The following is a 19,782-nucleotide window of genomic DNA, read 5'->3' on the forward strand; positions in this document are numbered from 1 at the left end:
AACCAACACAAACAGGAAGCTCATGGTGCATCATGCACCATTAGCAATTAAGTCTTTTGTTTCTGACTCAAGAATCTTCTATTTTCTGATGACAAACATGAAACAGCAAACTGAACTGCTAGTTTGCAAGTAAGGTAAAAGTCTCAGATCCTTCACAGATTTTTTTTAATTGAGGTATAACTGACATATAACATTATATTAATTTCAGGTATATAACACAGTCAACATTTGTATATATTGCAAAATGATCATAATAAGTCTAGTTAACATCCATCACCATACATAGTTACACCTTCACGGTTCTTGACAATGAAGATGTTTCCCACCTCATCATTATCTATTTTAGGATCCATTTTGGTAGATTATGGCACTTACTAGCATTTTCATTGTCTACCTGCAATCTGGAGACTATCAAAATTTCGACAATTTATAGGAAAAGGGTTACAGTAAGATAAACTGTGTAATTTAAATTCCTAAAGAATAGAATAGAAAAAGCAAAGCAATAACTACTAGATCATTTGCTTTTCCTTTCCTTCCATTTTCATTCCTGTGAGGTACAAATGCATTATAAGACTGAATTTATATACTTAACTAAAAGTACATTTAATTATAATTGAGCCTATTTTAAGCTCAATTCATATATATATAGGAAGTCCCTACTACTACACACAATTTATTAACATTTGAATTTTTTTAACATTTGAATTTTTTTAACACTAGCACATAAGATAGTGATATAATTTGGTTTAAAAAGTCAGAACAGCTTTTGCTTGCTAAAGAATTAACAGAATAGGGATCCCTGGGTGGCGCAGCGGTTTGGCGCCTGCCTTTGACCCAGGGCGCGATCCTGGAGACCCGGGATCGAATCCCATGTCGGGCTCCCGGTGCATGGAGCCTGCTTCTCCCTCTGCCTGTGTCTCTGCCTCTCTCTCTCTCTCTCTCTCTCTGTGACTATCATAAATAAAAATAAAAAATTAAAAAAATTAAAAAAAAAAGTTAAAAAAAAAAAAGAATTAACAGAATAGCTTTAAAATTATAAAATGCATTACTCACTACATACCTATTAGAATGGCTAAAAATTAAAAAAAAAAAACTGATAATGCCAACTGCTAGAGAACATGTGGGATATTCTCGTCCAAGGCTGACAAGAATGCAAAATATAAAGAGCCACTTTAGAAAATAGTTTGGTGAATTCTTATGAAGCTAAATGCATAACTTATAAAATGACAGAGCCATTCCACTCCTATTTAGCCTATGGAAAACCTAAAACTTAACACTCATACAAAAATCTATACAAGAATGTTTATAACAATTTCATTCATAATCACCAAAAACTGGAGATCCAATTGTCTTTCAATGAGTATATGAGTAAACTATGGTGCAAACCATGAAATACTAGTCAGCAATAAAAGGGGACAATGACGTGGACAAATTCTATGAAATATTATGCTGAGTAAAAGAACCCAGTTTCAAAAGATTCCATGCTATATGATTCCATTTGTTGGACATTATGGAAAAAATAAAACTATAGTGATAGAAAGCTTAATTTCCAGTGATTGCTGGGTTAAATAAAGTTAGGGGTCAGGAAAGGACCTGACAATAAAGGGACAGCACTAAGGGAATGATGGGAATGTGATGGAACTGTCTGGTATTTGGTGAAGAAACTGATTGTCAGGGTGGTTCCATGAATCCATATATGTGCTAAAATTCATAAAATTTTACATTAAAAAAGTTAATGTTATTGTATGCCAATTTTGAAATATACAAATGCACTACTTTCTAGGCATCAGTATAAGCTGCCTTTTTCTTCTGCTCCCACATTCCTTAACTCTGGACTTGAAAAAGAGTACTTTATGAGAGGAGAAAGGTGGAACAGACTAAAAAAGTGACTTTGGGGTGGAAATTAAAAGAATCTGTGACAACATTATGAACATTTATCTTAAAAGGCTGGATAATGAGATAATGATCTATAATTTTAGAGAAAGGCAAAGTGAAAAGGTACTGAAGAGAAGAGTAAATAGACCTTAAAATTAAAGAATGAATTGTCTCTCTAATATTCCTTTCTATTCTATGGTGCCATAACATAATAATTATATCTTCATTTAATTTGCTTTTTTGTATATTTTGGCTACACACAAAATGATTGAAGAAAAAGTAATTTAATTTTAAGAATATATAAACCTATTTTAATTTCAGTATTCTAAACCTAAAATAAAAGAGATTAATCAGCTGGCTACAGTTTATGCATCAAAAGATTTAAATAATGAAAAATTTCTTAAAAGTCTGGTGGAATCTAAAATTGGGGTTAAATCTAAAGGGAACTTAATATATGTAAGAAAATGATATTCTGCATATTTAATACTTTGCACTTATGTCTGCATGCCTGCTTTTCTCCCACTGCATGCTCCCCTTCTGCTTTTTATTGCTTCTTCCCTTTTCTTCCCAATCTGTCATGCCCTTTTCATACCCAGTGCTTTTAGAAATTTGTTGCAAACCTAAATTATCTAACTACTTTTAGGAATGACTACATAAAATATAACTCATTTCAAAGACTGTGAGTTAAAACATGGCTAATGGTCAAATTCAAAATATTGTGGTACTTTGTAAAACATGACAATAGGGAATATAAGTAGTCTAATGGGATGTTTAACATGTATCAAATTTAAATACGAATACTAATTTATATTTACAGTTCAAAAAAGTATGTACGTCATCCAAATTACAACTTTTTCAATATATCTTACTACTTAGAATTTAATAAAGCAAAAAATACTAGATTTCATAAAATATGCATACATTAACAAAAAACAGGACCCTAACCAGTCTGTGAATATATTTTTTTGGCCAAATCACTATGAATTCTCCAGCTTACTGAATGTATACCCTGAGTTCCAGATACTTAATTGTCCAAGAAAAGAATAACTTCCCTATCTTGGCCCTTTTTGGTGAGATAATAAATAAGCCATCTAGTGAGATGGAATTGTAGACATAAGATACTTGAGAAGACAACAGCCCTGCTCTTTACAGTTACTGACCAACTAACTGATTGTCTTCCATTTTCTTATGTCCATTTATGAAACAAAAATGACCTTCAGGTAAACTCTGAAATCGTGGTATAAGCCACATGCCTATGGAAAAATAGTTCTATAAAATGCTTCCTGAGCCAAATGAATCAATATTATCTTTTGGCTGCTTTGGTTACTCGCCTAAAAAAGATGACCAAAAATGAAACTTGGAAAAGAGTTTGGTGAGTAGAAAATGGAATGCCTGGTATTTGGAAAACTGAAAGAGTGGGTGATGACAACTCCCCCTTCCAAAAAACATTTTCTGAATTACAAAATATCTGTTTATTATCACCCTTTATAACTATACTCAATGTCAAAAAGAATAGTCTAAAATTTCCAGTATTGTTCTAACAAACTTCATAAGCATGGAATTCTGGGGTACTAATTAAGAAATTATTGAGTCATAGGGTCTTACTGCTTCAGAAGAGAGTGCAAAAAGAACTCACCTATGATTGGAAAAAAAAATATTTTTAAACTAAGGTATTTACAATAACATTTTAAACCATAACTTGTAAGTATAAATACACCTAAGACTTAATAATATGAATTTTCATAAATAAGAAAAAAACTGTCATGTTACACTGACATTGTTCTAACATAAAAATCAGTCCTTTTAATGGTTCTCATGTTAAGTTATAACAAATATTTTCTTATACACAATATATAGATAATTATGAGGTTAATATAATGTAATTTTCCATTAAGATATAAAATTTAGCAAGTATTTTCTTTTGCTCTTAGGAAAAGTGAATTCTAGCTTCCCCATATTGAGATATATTATTTCATTATTACATGATGTGAATTGTCATTCTTCAGTCTTTCCTGAAACTTGTTCAGCCCTGGAAAAATCTGTTTCATACTTCTTTTTGAGATTACTTAAATACATTCGTAAACTGTCTGGATCCAATTGAGAATTTCGAGCAGTTTGAACAAGTCTAGTAGCTAGATGGTACACAGCTCTCTGTCTTTCCATCTCAGGGGTACTCCTTTGGTTTTGCTGTTATTGAAAAAATATAGATAAAAATTAAAATATGATTACTATGACTTTGTTTTAAAATTTTAGCAATTTTCTCTTTCCTTTCATAGAAATACAGAACCCAAAGGCAACTAGTTCCTTTGGTTAAGTCAATTCCATCCAACTAGCAAAGAATATACCAGAAAAAATAAAGAAATATTGTTTTGAAAGAATAAAATTTTTCATGAATATTTACTACTTTATGACATATTCTTATATTCTTGAAATCGCTTTTCAATGAAATAAGTCTGCCAAATAGGTCAAATTTCTTACTTAACATAATAGTTCATTGCTATGCAGTACTCATTTTAAATGTCCCCCAAGTGTACTACTCTTCTATCTCCTACTTTAATTCCCCCAACAGACAAACTGGTGGACAGAACAGGTCAACAGTAAATTGCTTGTCTCTCAAGAGATTTCATACATAGAAACTACTAGGGTCTAAGACAATATACTGCCTGAGGGGTAAATTCATTTTGAAAATAAGCACCATAAATAGCTACTTGAAATTATGCCAATTCTTAACAAACTATCCTTAGAATGCCCAAGAAATAATGTTTAAAACAGGAATTTTCTAATACTTATGAAGACCTTTAGATATTCAGTCTTTGAATAGTACTTCAGAGATAGGAGTACAGCTGGAAAATTCTTCATCCACCTCATTTCCTGAGCTAGACAGGAGAATTAGCATTTTCAATCTTAACGGTTAAAGTCAGTGAATTTCCCTTTACTAAGGGAAATAAAATCCCTCCAACTCTTTCTCAATAGAAAGTAATTCAAGATATTTTTCTTCTTTCACTGTAAGAAAAATGAATACAACTCCATGAGGAAGATTACCATATATTCACCCACCTATCTATTTGATACACTGAATGATCAACTATCAGTTTATTATCTAAATAACAAACACTTACTGAATATCTATTATCATCTATATTCCAGGCCCCAAATCTTGTGTTTATGTCTATGGGGGATACAAAATTTTCTACCTGACATGATAATGGAACACAAGAGGCTCAATGAAAGAAACATATTATTATAGTGAAAGAGACATATTCATAAGCAACTGATTAAGGTAATTGTAAGTCTCATGAGAGAGATTCAAAATTCTAAGAGGAAGGGGAACTCATTTCCAGCTCTAGTCAAGAAAAGCTTAAGTAAGATGGAATATTTGGAATGACTTGATGGATAGAATGTAGAATGAAGGGCATTCTGGAGGGAAGAAACAGCTAGAGAAGACACATTAGAAATCCTGGCACACAGGTCAAAATGATGAAATGACAAGAAAATGTGGCAGAAATATAGGTTACAGTTAAGTAGTGAAATGTTATATAAGGTTATTTAAGGGGTAGTAAACAAATGGAGATAATAAAACAGCAGTTAACAAACATTAGTGTGTTTAAGAATCATCTAAAGACTGGTTAAAAAGGTAAATTCCTAAGCCACAGGAAATCCTCGAAAATCTAGGATAGTCCCTAGTATCGTGGGTGATTCTAATGTAAGTAATTCTAAGACAAGATTTTGAGAAATATTCATAGAAAACTTTTAACACTAGGCTAAGGAGTTTCACCTTAATTTGGTAAGAAACAACCAAAAGTTTCTGAACAGAGAAACATGATAAAAGTTTTGCTTAGGAGACAATCTGGTAGATGTTTATAGGATGGATTGAAAAAGAGAGAGAATCTACTGCATAGTCCTAATGAGGAGTGATTAAGGATTCAAAGATGATTCTAATGGGTCACTAGGAGATTTGGAAACACAAAGGAATGAAAAGATTTTTCAGATTATAAATTTAATTTTGCTCCTTATAGTAAAGAGTAAAAACATAAATTGAGATTTCAAGAAGAAATACAGACAAAAATATATAGATTCAAAGTTAAGAAGTGAAAATGGAATCTAAGGAAGGGATAACCTCACCAAGAATATAGTTTTAAACACAGAAAGAAGGGCAAAATCTTAAAGAAAATTCCATTTAATGAGTGAAATGATAAAAAGTACTAGTGAAATACATAAAAATAAATTCAAAATGGCTGAAGACCTAAATGTGAGATAGGAAACCATCAAAATCCTAGAGGAGAATACAGGCAACAACCTCTTTGATCTCAGCTACAGCAACTTCTCACTAGACATGTCACTGGAGGTAAGGGAAACAAAAGCAAAAATCAACTATTGGGACTTCATCAAGATAAAATGCTTCTGCGCAGCAAAGGAAACAATCAATAAAACTAAAAGGTAGCCTACAGAATGAGAAGATATTTGCCAATGACATATCTAATAATGGGTTAGTATCCAAAATCTATAAAGAACTTATTAAACTCACCACCTAAAAAACAAATAAACCAGTTAAGAAATGGGCAGAAGACATAAATAGATATTTCTCCAAAGAAGACATCCAGATGACTAACAGGCACATGAAAAGATGCCCAACATCACTCATTACCAGAGAAATACAAATGAAAACCGCTATGAGAGATTCCATATCACATTTGTCAGAATGGCAAAAATTAACACACAAGAAGCAAGAGGTGCTGACAAGGATGCAGAGAAAGGGGAGCCCTCCCCTACTGTTTGCAGGAATGCAAACTGGTAAGGTGTCACCACCCTGGAAAACAGTATGAAGGATACTCAAAAAGTAGGAAATAGAACTACCCTTCAAACCAACAATTGCACTACTAGGTATTTACCCAAAGGATACAAAAATACACATTCAAAGGGCTACATGCAGCCCAATTTTTACAGCAGCAATATCAACAATAGCCAAATTATGAAAAGAGCCCAAGTGTCATTGATTGATGAATGTATAAAGAAGAGGTTGTATATATATACAATGGAATATTACTCAGCCAAGAATGAAGTCTTGTCATTTGCAAGATGGATGGATGGATGAATGTATGGAACTAGAGTGCATTATGATAAGCAAAATAAGTCAGCCAGAGAAAGACAAATATCATATGATTTCACTTATATGTGGAATTGAACAAACAAATCAGAGGAGTATACAGGAGGGAGTAAGAAAAAAGAGAGAAAGAGAAGAAAAACCATAAGAGATTCTTCACAATAGAGTACAAACTGACAGTTGATGGAGTGAGATGGAGGGGGGTGGGTTAGATGGGTGATGGGTATTAGGAAGGTGCTTATTATGATGAGCACTGGGTATTGTATATAATGATGAATCACTGAATTCTACTCCTGAAACCAATATTGCACTGTACGAATTAACTAGAATTTAATTAAAATTTTGGAAAAAAAGAAAAAGCACTGGTGAAGAAAGAAAAAAGGGGTATTTAGAGGTAGGAAAATGAAGACATCCAGGAAAGGACAATTCCACAGTAGCCAAGACAGGGAAGAATTATTAAAAGGAAAGGAGGGACAGTATCAAATATCACAGAGAGACCAAGGAAGATAAGAAGTGGAAAAAAAAGGCCTTAAGAGTTTATTATTAATTGGTATTTTACAAAGTTTCATTGGTGTGATAACAAGAGATCTACTTTGCAAGTGGAATATGGAAGAAGTAGTTATTACTCTTAAGAAGTTGGCAGTAAAAAGCAGAGACGTTATCTTTTGAGAAGTAAAATAATAAAGAAGGATCTCTTAGGAAAAAACCTAAGCATATTCATTAGAAAAATAAAAACCAGTGAACAAACAATAAGGATGCAAAAAGAAGAATGGGAACAAGGGGTGCATGGCTGGCTCAGTTAGTGGAGCATATCCTGACTCTTGATCTCAGGGATGTAAGCTCAAGCCCCACGTTCAATACAGAGAAATCCTTAAAAAAAAAAATCTTAAAAAAAAAAGGGACATCTGGATGGCTCAATCAGTAGGACACGTGACTCTTGCTCTCAGTGTTGTGAGTTCCAGCCCCATGTTGTTGTGTAGAGGTTATTTAAAAAATAAAATATTTTTAAAAAGAGAGAAAAGAAACTGATGAAGTTATATTTTATTGGTTATGGAAAGAAAGAAGGTAGAAAACTTAACCTCAAATAAGTTGAAAGGTAATCTCTTCCTCTGAGATAGAAAGGAAGAAAACTGGGTGAAAAACAGAAATTCCAAAATAGAGTTTTTAAGGACCAAAAGTTCAAGGATTCATCAAGATAGCCTCAAGCCTCTCAAAAATATAGGAAGTGAATTTTCTATAGAGAGTGAGGACATTGAGAGTTTAGGAAGAGTAGAAATGTTCTGAAAGAATTGAGGTAAAGGAACTATACAGATCAATAAAAGGGGGAAAATTACCCAATAAAATATTTGACTAAAGGTAGAATATATGAATTTGTAGTAGATAAAGTTACTTGCCTTGAATATATTTTGAGAATCATTATTAGGAAAGCTAAAGCCTAGAAAGCAACTGGAGAAGGCTTGTCATAATTGGAATTTGGCAAGATGAAGTCTGAGGAACTAGGTAAAGCACAACACTGCCAAAATTAAAGGATTAAAAGGATTCGAATGGCGGATTAGGCAAGTCAAGTCATAAAGTCAGTTCAGGAGCTCAAGAGACTGAAGGGATACAATAAAAATTGAAAGCAGGTTAAGAAAGAGCAAAAGACAAAGGCAACTGTTACTACTGAAGAAGATCTCCTAATGCACCTACCTTAGTTTGCTAAACACACTGCATTCTTAAAACATAAAGCAACCTGATATTAAGAAAAAAGGTTTCCAAATTTTGAGTCAATAAATTTGAGTTCAGTGTTGAATCTACTGCTTCCTAGCAAAACACTTAACCTCTGTGAACCTCAGCTATAAAAATGTGAGTAAAAAAACACAGCTTTATTATTAATATTATATTATAAAGACCAAACTGCTTCATGGAGAGTCATGAGGCTTATATATGATAATGGATAAGAGTTTTTTTTTTAATTTTTTTTATTGGAGTTCAATTTGCCAACATATAGTATAACACCCAGTGCTCATCCCACTAAGTGCCCCCTTTAGTGCCCATCATCCAGTCACCCCAACACCCCACCCACCTCCCTTTCCACTACCCCCTGTCCATTTCCCAGAGTTAGGTGTCTCTCATGTTTTGTCACCCTCACTGATATTTTCACTCATTTTCTCTCCTTTCCCCTTGATTTCCTTTCACTAATTTTTATATTCCCCAAATGAATGAGACCATATAATGTTGGTCCTTCTCCGATTGACTTACTTCACTCAGCATAATACCCTCCAGTTCCATCCACATCGAAGCAAATAGTGGGTATTTGTCATTTCTAATGGCTGAGGAATATTCCATTGTATACATAGACCACATCTTCTTTATCCATTCATCTTTTGATGGACACCGAGGCTCCTTCCGCAGTTTGGCTATTGTGGACATTGCTGCTAGAAACATTGGGGTGCAGGTGTCCTGGCGTTTCACTGCATCTGTATCTTTGGGATAAATCCCCAGCAGTGCAATTGCTGGGTCGTAGGGCGGATCTATTTTTAACTCTTTGAGGAACCTCCACACAGTTTTCCAGAGTGGCTGCACCAGTTCACATTCCCACCAACAGTGTAAGAGGGTTCCCCTTTCTCCACATCCTCTCCAACATTTGTGGTTTCCTGTCTTGTTAATTTTCCCCATTCTCACTGGTGTGAGGTGGGATCTCATTGTGGTTTTGATTTGTATTTCCCTGATGGCAAGTGATGCAGAGCATTTTCTCATGTGCTTCTTGGCGATGTCTATGTCTTCCTCTGTGAGATTTCTATTCATGTCTGTTGCCCCTTTCATGATTGGATTGTTTGTTTCTTTGCTGTTGAGTTTAAAAAGTTCTTTATAGATCTTGGATACTAGCCCTTTACCTGATAGGTTATTTTCAAATATCTTCTCCCATTCTGCAGGTTGTCTTTTAGTTTTGTTGAGTGTTTCTTTTGCTGTGCAGAAGCTTTTTATCTTGATGAAGTCCCAATAATTCATTTTTGCTTTTGTTTCCCTTGCCTTCATGGATGTATCCTGCAAGAAGTTGCTGTGGCCAAGTTCCAAAAGGGTGTTGCCTGTGTTCTCCTCTAGGATTTTGATGAATTCTTGTCTCACATTTAGATATTTCATCCATTTTGAGTTTATTTTTGTGTCTGGTGTCAGAGAATGGTCTAGTTTCATTTTCTGCACGTGGCTGTCCAATTTTCCCAGCACCATTTATTGAAGAGACCGTCTTTTTTCCAGTGGATAGTCTTTCCTGCTTATCGAATATTAGTTGGCCATAAAGTTGAGGGTCCACTTCTGGATTCTCTATTCTGTTCCATGGATCTATGTGTCTGTTTTTGTGCCAGGACCACACTGTCTTGATGACCACAGCTTTATAGTACAACCTGAAATCTGGCATTGTGATGCCCCCAGCTATGGTTTTCTTTTTTAATATTCCCCTGGCTATACAGGGTCTTTTCTGATGCCACACAAATTTTAAGATGATTTGTCCCAACTCTCTGAAGAAAGTCCATGGTATTTTGATAGGGATTGCATTAAATGTGTAAATTGCCTTGGGTAACATTGACATTTTCACAATATTAATTCTTCCAAGATACTAGCCAATAGGATCCAACAGTACATTAAGAAGATTATTCACCATGAGCAAGTGGGATTTATCCCCGGGATGCAAGGCTGGTTCAACACTCATAAGCAATCAACATGATTGATCATATCAACAAGAGAAAAAACAAGAACCATATGATCCTCTCAATAGATGCAGAGGAAGAATTTGACAAAATACAGCATCCATTCCTGATCAAAACTCTTCAGAGTATAGGGATAGAGGGAACATTCCTCAGCATCTTAAAAGCCATCTACGAAAAGCCCACAGCAAATATCATTCTCAATGGGGAAGCACTGGGAGCCTTTCCCCTGAGATCAGGAACACGACAGGGATGTCCACTCTCACCACTGCTATTCAACATAGTACTAGAAGTCCTAGCCTCAGCAATTAGGCAACAAAAAAAAAATAAAAGGCATTCAAATTGGCAAAGAAGAAGTCAAACTCTCCCTCTTTGCAGATGACATGATACTGTACATATAGAAAACCCAAAAGACTCCACCCCAAAATTGCTAGAACTAATACAGCAATTCGGCAGTGTGGCAGGATACAAAATCAACGCCCAGAAATCAGTGCCATTTCTATACACGAACAATGAGACTGAAGAAAGAGAAATTATGGATAAGAGTTTTTAAAAACTCTTGATCTCACAACCATGACCTGAGCCAAAATCAAGAGTCAGACACAGCTGACTGAGCCACCCAGGCACCCTGTGAATTTTAATGCTTACTTTATAGAGTTTTATTTTCCCATCATAAAGTTAGTGTTAACTATAAGTACTATAGGAACTGAACTGTTTAACTTTGTCTATTATCTTATTAGTTAAATTTGTTGGGAAAGGTTGAAATAAACCAAACCAAAAAAGTTGTGCAAAATAAAAAAAGATTTGCCTTATTTAAAATTAGGTTTTTATTTTAAATGTTTTAATTACCAATATTATTATACACTTAGATACAACACCACTATAAAAATGTACACTAAAAGTATTTTCTTGAATAGGAAATCCAATTCTTATTGCTTAAAAGTTTCTTACCAAAATTTGTCTGGTAATTTGAGCTGTGATTTCTTTGGCATCCAAGACAATTGATGGTGGGAGTGATGACACCTCTGCAGCTTTTAATCCTAAAATTATATATAATGGGGCTTCAATGTTGTTATTGCAGGTATTATGTTTATTTTAAGCAGTAATAATATTTTCTTCACAGATTTAAACTTCTATTATACAGGCATTTCCAAACTACTTAACAATTCTCAAAATTAAGCTTTCCAAAGTTCTAGATGACTAAATATAGAATATACAATTTCCTAATTATAAGATTTAATTAGTTGCCTAAGACATGACAAATTAGAATATCAATTACCTCTCAACATACCTCTGAGACAGTAGGGAAAACATGACAGGGAAAAGAAAAGGGGTAATTAGAAAACTAAATAATAACAACAAAATTGCAACTACAAATGCAGTTGGTTAATAAAAGATCAAAGGATATGAACTTTCCAAGGGAGGGGAGATAACCCTAGTCATAGAAATAACCCTACGGTGAACGTTCACCTGACTAACAGATCACTAAGAGAAAGATTTCTCACAAGATATAACTGTAGATGACTACTCTTCATGAAAATTCCAAGTACTACCTAGTATCCTCATGTTCCCTAAGCTTAATTTTATTATATAAATGCCACATAGGCTTTCTACTGTGTGCTAACAGTTTATTCCATGTACTACTTTAGAGGCAGTAGAAACAACACTAACACATTTATTGAGAAGTTATTAATTGCTAGGTACTACGTTAAGCAGTTTATATTTAATAATTCTTTAATCCTCAAAAGCCCTACATATATGGAAAACTATCCCCATTTAATAGATGAAATTAAAGTTTATAAAAATTAAATATCTGATACAAACTAAGTTATGCAGTTGATTTCCTATCTCAAATAGCAAATCAAAGATGCTTCCTTCCCCCCTCACAAGGGTCACATTCATAGCTAAAATAATTTTAGGAACTTTATATGTATAGATCAGTTAAAAATTTTCTGAATCAGTGAGATTTTATACATGTCACATAATGATTTAGATAGAAAATATCTAATCAAGTTTACAAGTATCATATATGGTTTGATAATACAGTCCCTTTTAAGACTTTAGATTATGTAGTTCCCTGCATCTGAAGAAAACAGATGTTATTGAAAAGTGTGTAAGAAATATACAATTTCCAATTCATTTGTGACTTGCAAATATAAGCTAAATTATGTTTTTCTAAGAATAGAAACTAATACTTCTGGGACTTTCATGTGTTGTAATTCTACATAAGTATTGGTTAATATAAGTTTAAATATCAGCTTATATGCATAAAATCTGAGCTTGACACAGAAAATACAGTCTTATAGCATAAACACTGAAATGAATGACAGGAAAAGTTGCTTAGCTTGATAGCCAAGTAAAGGGGAGAAGAATTATGAGAATATGTAGAGTTTCAATAGTTATTACATAATTTCTATATGCAATACCGTAATTTTTCTCTTCTGTGAGTCCCTTACAAAGTTTGTAGGTATACAAGATTGCTTCTTTATTTCTTGAAGTGTCCTTTACATGCTGAACTTCAAAATGCATGTTTTCTACATTAGGATACAGGGCCTCTATATGACATAGTTCCAGGAAATGCGTAGCAAACAGTGTAAATGCCTAGAATATATAACAATGAATGTCAGTATTTTTTAAATGAACTAGAAAAAAACTTTGTTTGATTTTTCAACTAGCTTGGCAGAGGTGTAGGAATGAAACTAATAATGGTCAATTCATCTCAAATGTTTGCAAATTTATATTCAATGAAAGAAACATGTTTATTATGTTTACACATCACATATATGTTACATTACAGGAAAGAGAATAAACTTAAAAATAAAATCCTAAAAAAATATCAAAAGTTGAGGCTTACCAGAAATAAAGCTGTTAAGGTAATCATTTATTAGAAAAGTAATCTACAAACAAAATCACAACATTTCTTTCAACTTTTAAAAAATCTTTAGTTTAAAAGTAGCTTCCCATCATATAACTATTTTTTGGAAAGTACAATCAATGGTTTGTCTTAGGTATTCGAATCACAAAGGTTTTTATTTTTTATATTTGCTTTGTGTTTGGGTTAGGTACTTAGAAGGAAAAAAGAAAAGACTGAGAATAATGTTTAGGACAATGATTCTTAAACTTTAGTAATCCCCTGAGGAGCTTGTTAAAGATGCAAATTTTTGGTACTTATCCCTCCCACCCCACCTCTGCCCCAGAATTCTCAATCAGTAGTTGTAATGTGGAGTCTCAGGAAACTACATTTTCCAGAAGTATTTTAGGTGACATTGATGCAGATGGTTCAAGTGACTTATGACCAGCACACGGTTTCCAGTCCTGAGCTACTAAACTAGATAGAGATACGAATAATTGATTATGTTTTAATATATTACCAGGAAAATTATAAATATGTGATAAATGGAAAAATAAAATGTTAAGATATTAAAAAGAAAATATTTGGCCTGGCAAATAGCTGATGTCATGTAAGGTGGGTGGAAAGATGTATAGGACAGAAAAATGAAAAAACTACTTAATAAACAGGAATATAAAATCAAATTTATAAAGCAACAGGAAAATATTTAGAAATTCAGTAAACCATTTAGAAGCTAAGGACCATGTTCATAATAACATTAATATCTTCAAAATTTGTGTCAAACCAACTATTACTCTTTACTACCAGAAATAGAGTCATCAGTATCTTTAAATCTAATCAGATTAGAGGTGAAGTGGGGGCACCACGGTGCAGAGACCCGAACGCTAGCTAAGAGGATGCCAGTGGCTGTGGGGACCTACTGACAGTCCCAGCCAAGGTGCTTCAACCGCATGAAGATGGGCTTTATGATGAGGTGTGCAGTGGGCATGGCAGCTTGCATGCTCTTCAGTACCTTTTCCTGTCTCAGGATTGAAATGTGAGATTGGGAGCCGATGGGTGGCATCAGAAAAAACATGATGTAGAGTGGGCACCATTAGCGTATTCATGGCCATTAGGATGGACATCCAATACTAATCAGGGCCATGGTTTTTTACTATATCTACCCTTTCCCACCAGTCCCAGACATGCACTATAATAAAACAAGTCTGAGTAAAATAATGAAAATAAAATAAATCTAATCAGACTAGAGAGTCAATTCCAGAAATCCCAGATTTGATTCAGAAAATTCATCCTTAAAATTTTGTTGCTCTAGAACCACTCTCAATACCAAAATCTGTAATAGTCAGGCTTTTCCAGAGAAACAGAATAGTGTGTGTGTGTGTGTGTGTGTGTGTGTGTGTGTGTAGAGAAAGAGAGAGATTGATTGATTTACTATTAGGAATTGGCTCATATGATTATGGAGTGAAGAATCCCCAGGTCTACAATCAGCAAGAGCCCCAGGAGAGCCGATGCTGTCATTCCAGTCTGAGTCTAAAGGCCTCAGAACCAGAAGAGCAAATGGTGGTATAGTTTTGGTCCTAATGCTGGCAGGCTCAAGATCCAGAAAGAGCTGACGTTTCAACTCTAGTCCAAAGGCGGGAAAAATGATTCTCGACTGAAGGCAGTCAGGAAGTAACCCTCTAACTCCCAAGATGGTCAGCCTTTCCGTTCTGTTCAGGTATTCACCTGAGCCCCACTCAAAATTGTTTGGATGAGAGGAGCTGGAAGTCATGGACATAGAGCAGATGTGAGCCAGGGTGCCTATGCACACGCGAGCACACTCCTGGCCGGCCCAGGCCCACTGTGGTAGGGGCTAGAGGAGGTGCAGCATTGGCCACACTCTTCTAGCAAGGCGGCCCTGGTGGTGTGATTGAAGGCATGCCCTGATGTGGGCTCGAGGCCACCATTCCTGGTCCTCCACTGCGACTGTGTATGCGACCCCGCAGAGGCAGGTTGGCCTTACCTCTCATGGACGACTAGAGAAGATAGGCATCTGACTTTGACTCCGATGATGTACCCCTTGCCCTCCTTCTTCTTGGCACTGCCCCAACCCCACATTGTTCCAGGGACCAGTTCCTCCCTTACTTCCCAAGTTCCTGGCTGAAATTCATGAATACACAGTATGCTAACAGAGGATCCTATTACCACTGGCCTTTCTCCCTCAGTCTATGACATGATATGTCAACTCAAGTTTGAAGTCAGAGAAAATTGTGATACCAATAGCATTGTAACTCAGAGGGATGAAGTATGCTGGAAGACAATCACAGACTCTGGGATTTATATAGGATCAGGCCAGGGTCTGCATTACAGGGAAAGCCTGAGGCTGCTGGGCCCTGTGTGTAAAGCTGGTCCACTCACATTTGTTATCTCTGACCAAGGGGCAGTTTGAAATTCAATATACACCATGGCTGTAATGGAAAGCTTTTGCAGAATTATTTCTTGAAATATTTGATGCTTTGGAAAGTCTTCAATCTCCTGCTATTTCTCTTAGCTTAATGAAACTGACAGCATGTTGAGAACAGGCTTTGGGTGATATATTTTTTCCGAATGGCAAGGAATGCCCCTTTCTTTTATTTACTTTTTTGAGAGAGAGAGAGCATGCCATGGGGGAGGGGGCATAGTAGCAGCAGAGGAGAAGGGAGAGAATTCCAAGCAGCAGACTCCCCGCTGAGTGAGGAGCCCCATTCAGGGCTCTATTCCAGGACCCTGAGATCAGACCTGAGCCAAAATCACGTCAGATGCTCAAGTGACTGAGCCACTCAGGTACTCCAGGGATGCCCCTTTCTTCTTTTAAGAGATCTGTTTGCATCTAAGCAGCTTGCTCGGGTCTTCGGGCAGTCCGTGGTGGAAAAGCCTTCATTGGATCTCTATGTGGACTCAACCTACATAACATCTTATGGCATGGGTTTGCATCCCATCAAGAAATCCCTTCGAACTACTGTTCAGTGATGATACTGTTGACAGTGGGATTGGGTCAGCTGAAGAGTTACTTGCAACAAACTAAATTTCCATTGGCATACCGACCTTTCATAGCTCTTACAAACCTTTTGGCTATTTTGCCTGACGTTACTTCTGAGGTACTTTCAATGTTAAAAGAAGTGATGAAGAAATACACTCTTATATTTAAAATCATGTTGCCATACTGAGAAGTTGCATTAATCAAGCCAAGTCACACAGGTTTGCCGATGGTGCATGCTGTTATTGACACAGCTAGAGATGGGACTTAGGAAAGTTTTTGCCATTAACAAATGTCCACAAGACTTCTGATTGCTGAGTCAACAGCTCTTTATACCACCTGTGAGGAAATATTGGCAAAACACTTGAATGATGGTAAAAATCAATCAAATTCCTCTTTTCCTTGGAGAGCCTGCAATGGAATTTATTTGGGATTTCCTGAACCATTGAGGAGGGTCCCCTTAGAAGAGATCATTTAAGCCATGGGAAAATCAACTTACCCAAATTTCCAAAAGAAGCAATAAATCAGTTGCTTGCATTTTCCATTGTACTTTTACTCAGATTCATTGACGAAGATCTATTAACAATGTTTAAGGAAAAAGCAGTGATAAAACAATTGGTTCGTTTTGCAGAAGACTACAGTGGTCTCTTCCATCCAGTTTCTTAGCTTAAAAAACATGCTGAGGGACGCCTGGGTGGCTCAGCAGTTTAGCGCCTGCCTTCGGTCCAGGGTGTGATCCTGGAGTCCCAGGATCTGGTCCCGCGTCGGACTCCCTGCATGGAGCCTGCTTTTCCTTCTGCCTATGTCTCTGCCTCTCTCTGTCTTCTGTGTCTCTCATGAATAAATAAATAAAATCTTTGAAAAAAAAAACATGCTTATCTGTGAGAAGGCATCATTAGAGTTTGGCCCCTCCTGCCTTTGCCTGAAGAAGCTGAGGAAGCAACCAAATTAGAAAGTAATTCTGAAACAAATGCCTGTGGCTCTTTAATTACAAATATCATGTATGAGCTGTATCACCATATGAGAATCATTGTGTTGTTAGTGACCTGGACAGTCTTCCCGCTGAGAAGTGGTCCCAGGTGATCTGCCAATTCTGTGGCACCCCCGTCCCAACTTTGTTCTGTCTCAGAACCATTCTCCAAGTTTTCACTGGGCTTCAAAACATCAGCACACACTGCACCCACATGTGCAGCCAGCTTGCTGCCTCTGTGGAGCTGAGATACCAGCAGTGGGTAGAAAGGGGGTTGTGCTCCAGGCAAAGGAAGTAGTAATAAGCTTCTGTCTCCTGTGCTTTACCCAATTTTATTGCTGATTGCACTGGAATTGGTCCACATTCATGTAGTTCATGGAAAAAATACTAATGGGTATCAATTCTTAAAGCTCTTACATTACAGGGAGAACATGATAGCTTACACCAGCCAGCAGAAGAACAAGTGGAACAAAACTATCAATCTTACATGTACAGCCCTGTTTAAAATCTGACTTTTACTGAGAAGAAACAAATGTGAATATATTTAGTCAAGAAATCCACAAGTATGGGATGTCTGGGTGGCTCAGTGGTTGAGTGTCTGCCTTTGGCTCAGGGAGTGATCCCAGGGTCCTGGGATGGATTTCCGTATCAGGCTCCTCTCAGGGAGCCTGCTTCTCCCTCTGCCTGTGTCTCTCATGAATAAATAAATAAAATCTCAAAAAAAAAAAAAAAAGGAATCCACAAATAAGGGAGTCTTATGAAAATACTTAATAAGTCAAGATGCTTTTGGCTACATCCAAAACCGAAGCCCAAATAGGCTTTGCCAACAAGGAAATTAAAAGTCCAAAGCCTGGGTGGATTCCAAGGTCTGACTGATGAGAGATGAAGTTCCATCTCTTTGTTGCCTTCTCATGTGCTGTTCCTGAGTTTGTATGAACCTCAGGGTGGGTTCCCTCCTGGAATCAACTGGCCACAGAAGTTTGATCCCTCCATTATTATATAGTGTCCATAGGAGGGGAAACTTTTCACCCAGATGTCACCAAAAAAACTCTTGAAAACTGTCACTGTGGTCAAGACCCTGCCTCCTGTACTCACTAGCCAAGCTGGGTAGGCATCCACTCCTGAGCCACCACTGGGGCACAGAGAGAGAGCTTGGGCCAATCTGGCCTCATCCCTGGAGCTGAGAATAAGGTTGGGTGATCTAGATCCCATGGGATAGAGTTGAGAAGAAGCAGCTCCTGGAAGGTATGGTGGGTCGACAGGTGCCAGGCAGCAAGACTGCTGGTCAGTGGGTAGTCAGGAAAGCAGGAGACCGGACATGTGTCTGGGTATGGAGGGTTACATACAGGAGCAGGGAGAACTGGGGGAGTAAGGGTCAGGGGTACAGCTGCCCCAGTCCAGCTCGGAGAGCCAAAGTCTGAGATTCTCAAGAGCTCACTGGTCCCCTGGAATTGTCTGGAACATCTGGAAAGCCTCTGCTGTCTCAGGTGGCAGCAGCAAAGCCAACAGCTCTCAGGATCCCCTTTGAGGCTGTCCTGGACCCCAGGTCTATCTATGCACTAGGCCTCACACAGTGAATCATGGCCTCTTCTCTACTTTCCAAACCTCCCTGGCAGGTTTTAGCCCACAGCCCTCCAAGGAAGGGCATTCATCATGTGTATTTCTGGCTTCTCTGCTGTCAGAGAACAGTACCAAGGAAACCATAAAGGAAAGGGATGGCGCTGTGGGATGACAGATATTCTAGCACGTTCCATCCACTCCTTTGCCAACTCAATAACTACCACCCCCTTTTAAACTAAACTCCTTGGTAAAAACAGAGAACACTGAGCTTCTTTCCCTGTAATGCAGCCTTCTCTCATCCAAGTGTAGACCCCAAATTCCATATGTCATGTTTCTGCTCCTGGGACATGTTCTTTTACAGTGTCTCCACTGGACTCTAATTTAAATGATTTATAGGATTAACTACTCTTAACCCTCCTTATGTTGGAGCTGTAATGGAACAGAGGAAATAAAAATTGATATTTACCAAGCAATCTGCTTTACTCTGTCTACCAGTTCAAATACAAATCTCATTCAGAAACCCTTACAGATAAACTCAAAATACTGCCTGACAAAATGTCCAGTACTCTGTAGTCCAGTCAGATTGACATACAAAATTAACCACTGCATATACTAACTAGCTCTTAACCCTAACAAGTAATACATGTATCTTATTTCTATGAGAAATTCTGATCGACTGACATAGATTCAGTATTTTACAGACTAATGTTATCTCAACATTACTTTTGATTTATCATATATCTTTCA

At 36.6% G+C, this 19,782-nt stretch overlaps 1 protein-coding gene and 2 pseudogenes across 1 annotated transcript in view; 2 read left to right on the forward strand and 1 right to left on the reverse strand.

Annotated features, from left to right (window-relative positions):
• Positions 1-150: 150 nt before the first annotated feature.
• The window catches only part of MSH4 (mutS homolog 4), an 83,156-nt gene continuing 63,524 nt past the window's right edge, over positions 151-19,782 (reverse strand). Inside the window, exons 20-23 of the mRNA XM_072751314.1 lie at positions 13,086-13,260; positions 11,611-11,699; positions 1,027-4,062; positions 151-799 (exon numbers count right to left, since the gene is read on the reverse strand). Of these exons, the coding sequence (XP_072607415.1) occupies positions 3,871-4,062; positions 11,611-11,699; positions 13,086-13,260 (456 nt within the window). The 3' untranslated portion in view covers positions 151-799; positions 1,027-3,870. The remainder of the gene's footprint in view (positions 800-1,026; positions 4,063-11,610; positions 11,700-13,085; positions 13,261-19,782) is intronic.
• On the forward strand, positions 14,407-14,644 carry LOC112924425 (reactive oxygen species modulator 1 pseudogene; annotated as a pseudogene).
• LOC112924405 (endoplasmic reticulum membrane-associated RNA degradation protein-like) lies at positions 16,030-19,207 on the forward strand (annotated as a pseudogene).

Source organism: Vulpes vulpes, chromosome 3 (assembly GCF_048418805.1).
Source record: "Vulpes vulpes isolate BD-2025 chromosome 3, VulVul3, whole genome shotgun sequence".
NCBI classification, from domain to species: domain Eukaryota; kingdom Metazoa; phylum Chordata; class Mammalia; order Carnivora; family Canidae; genus Vulpes; species Vulpes vulpes.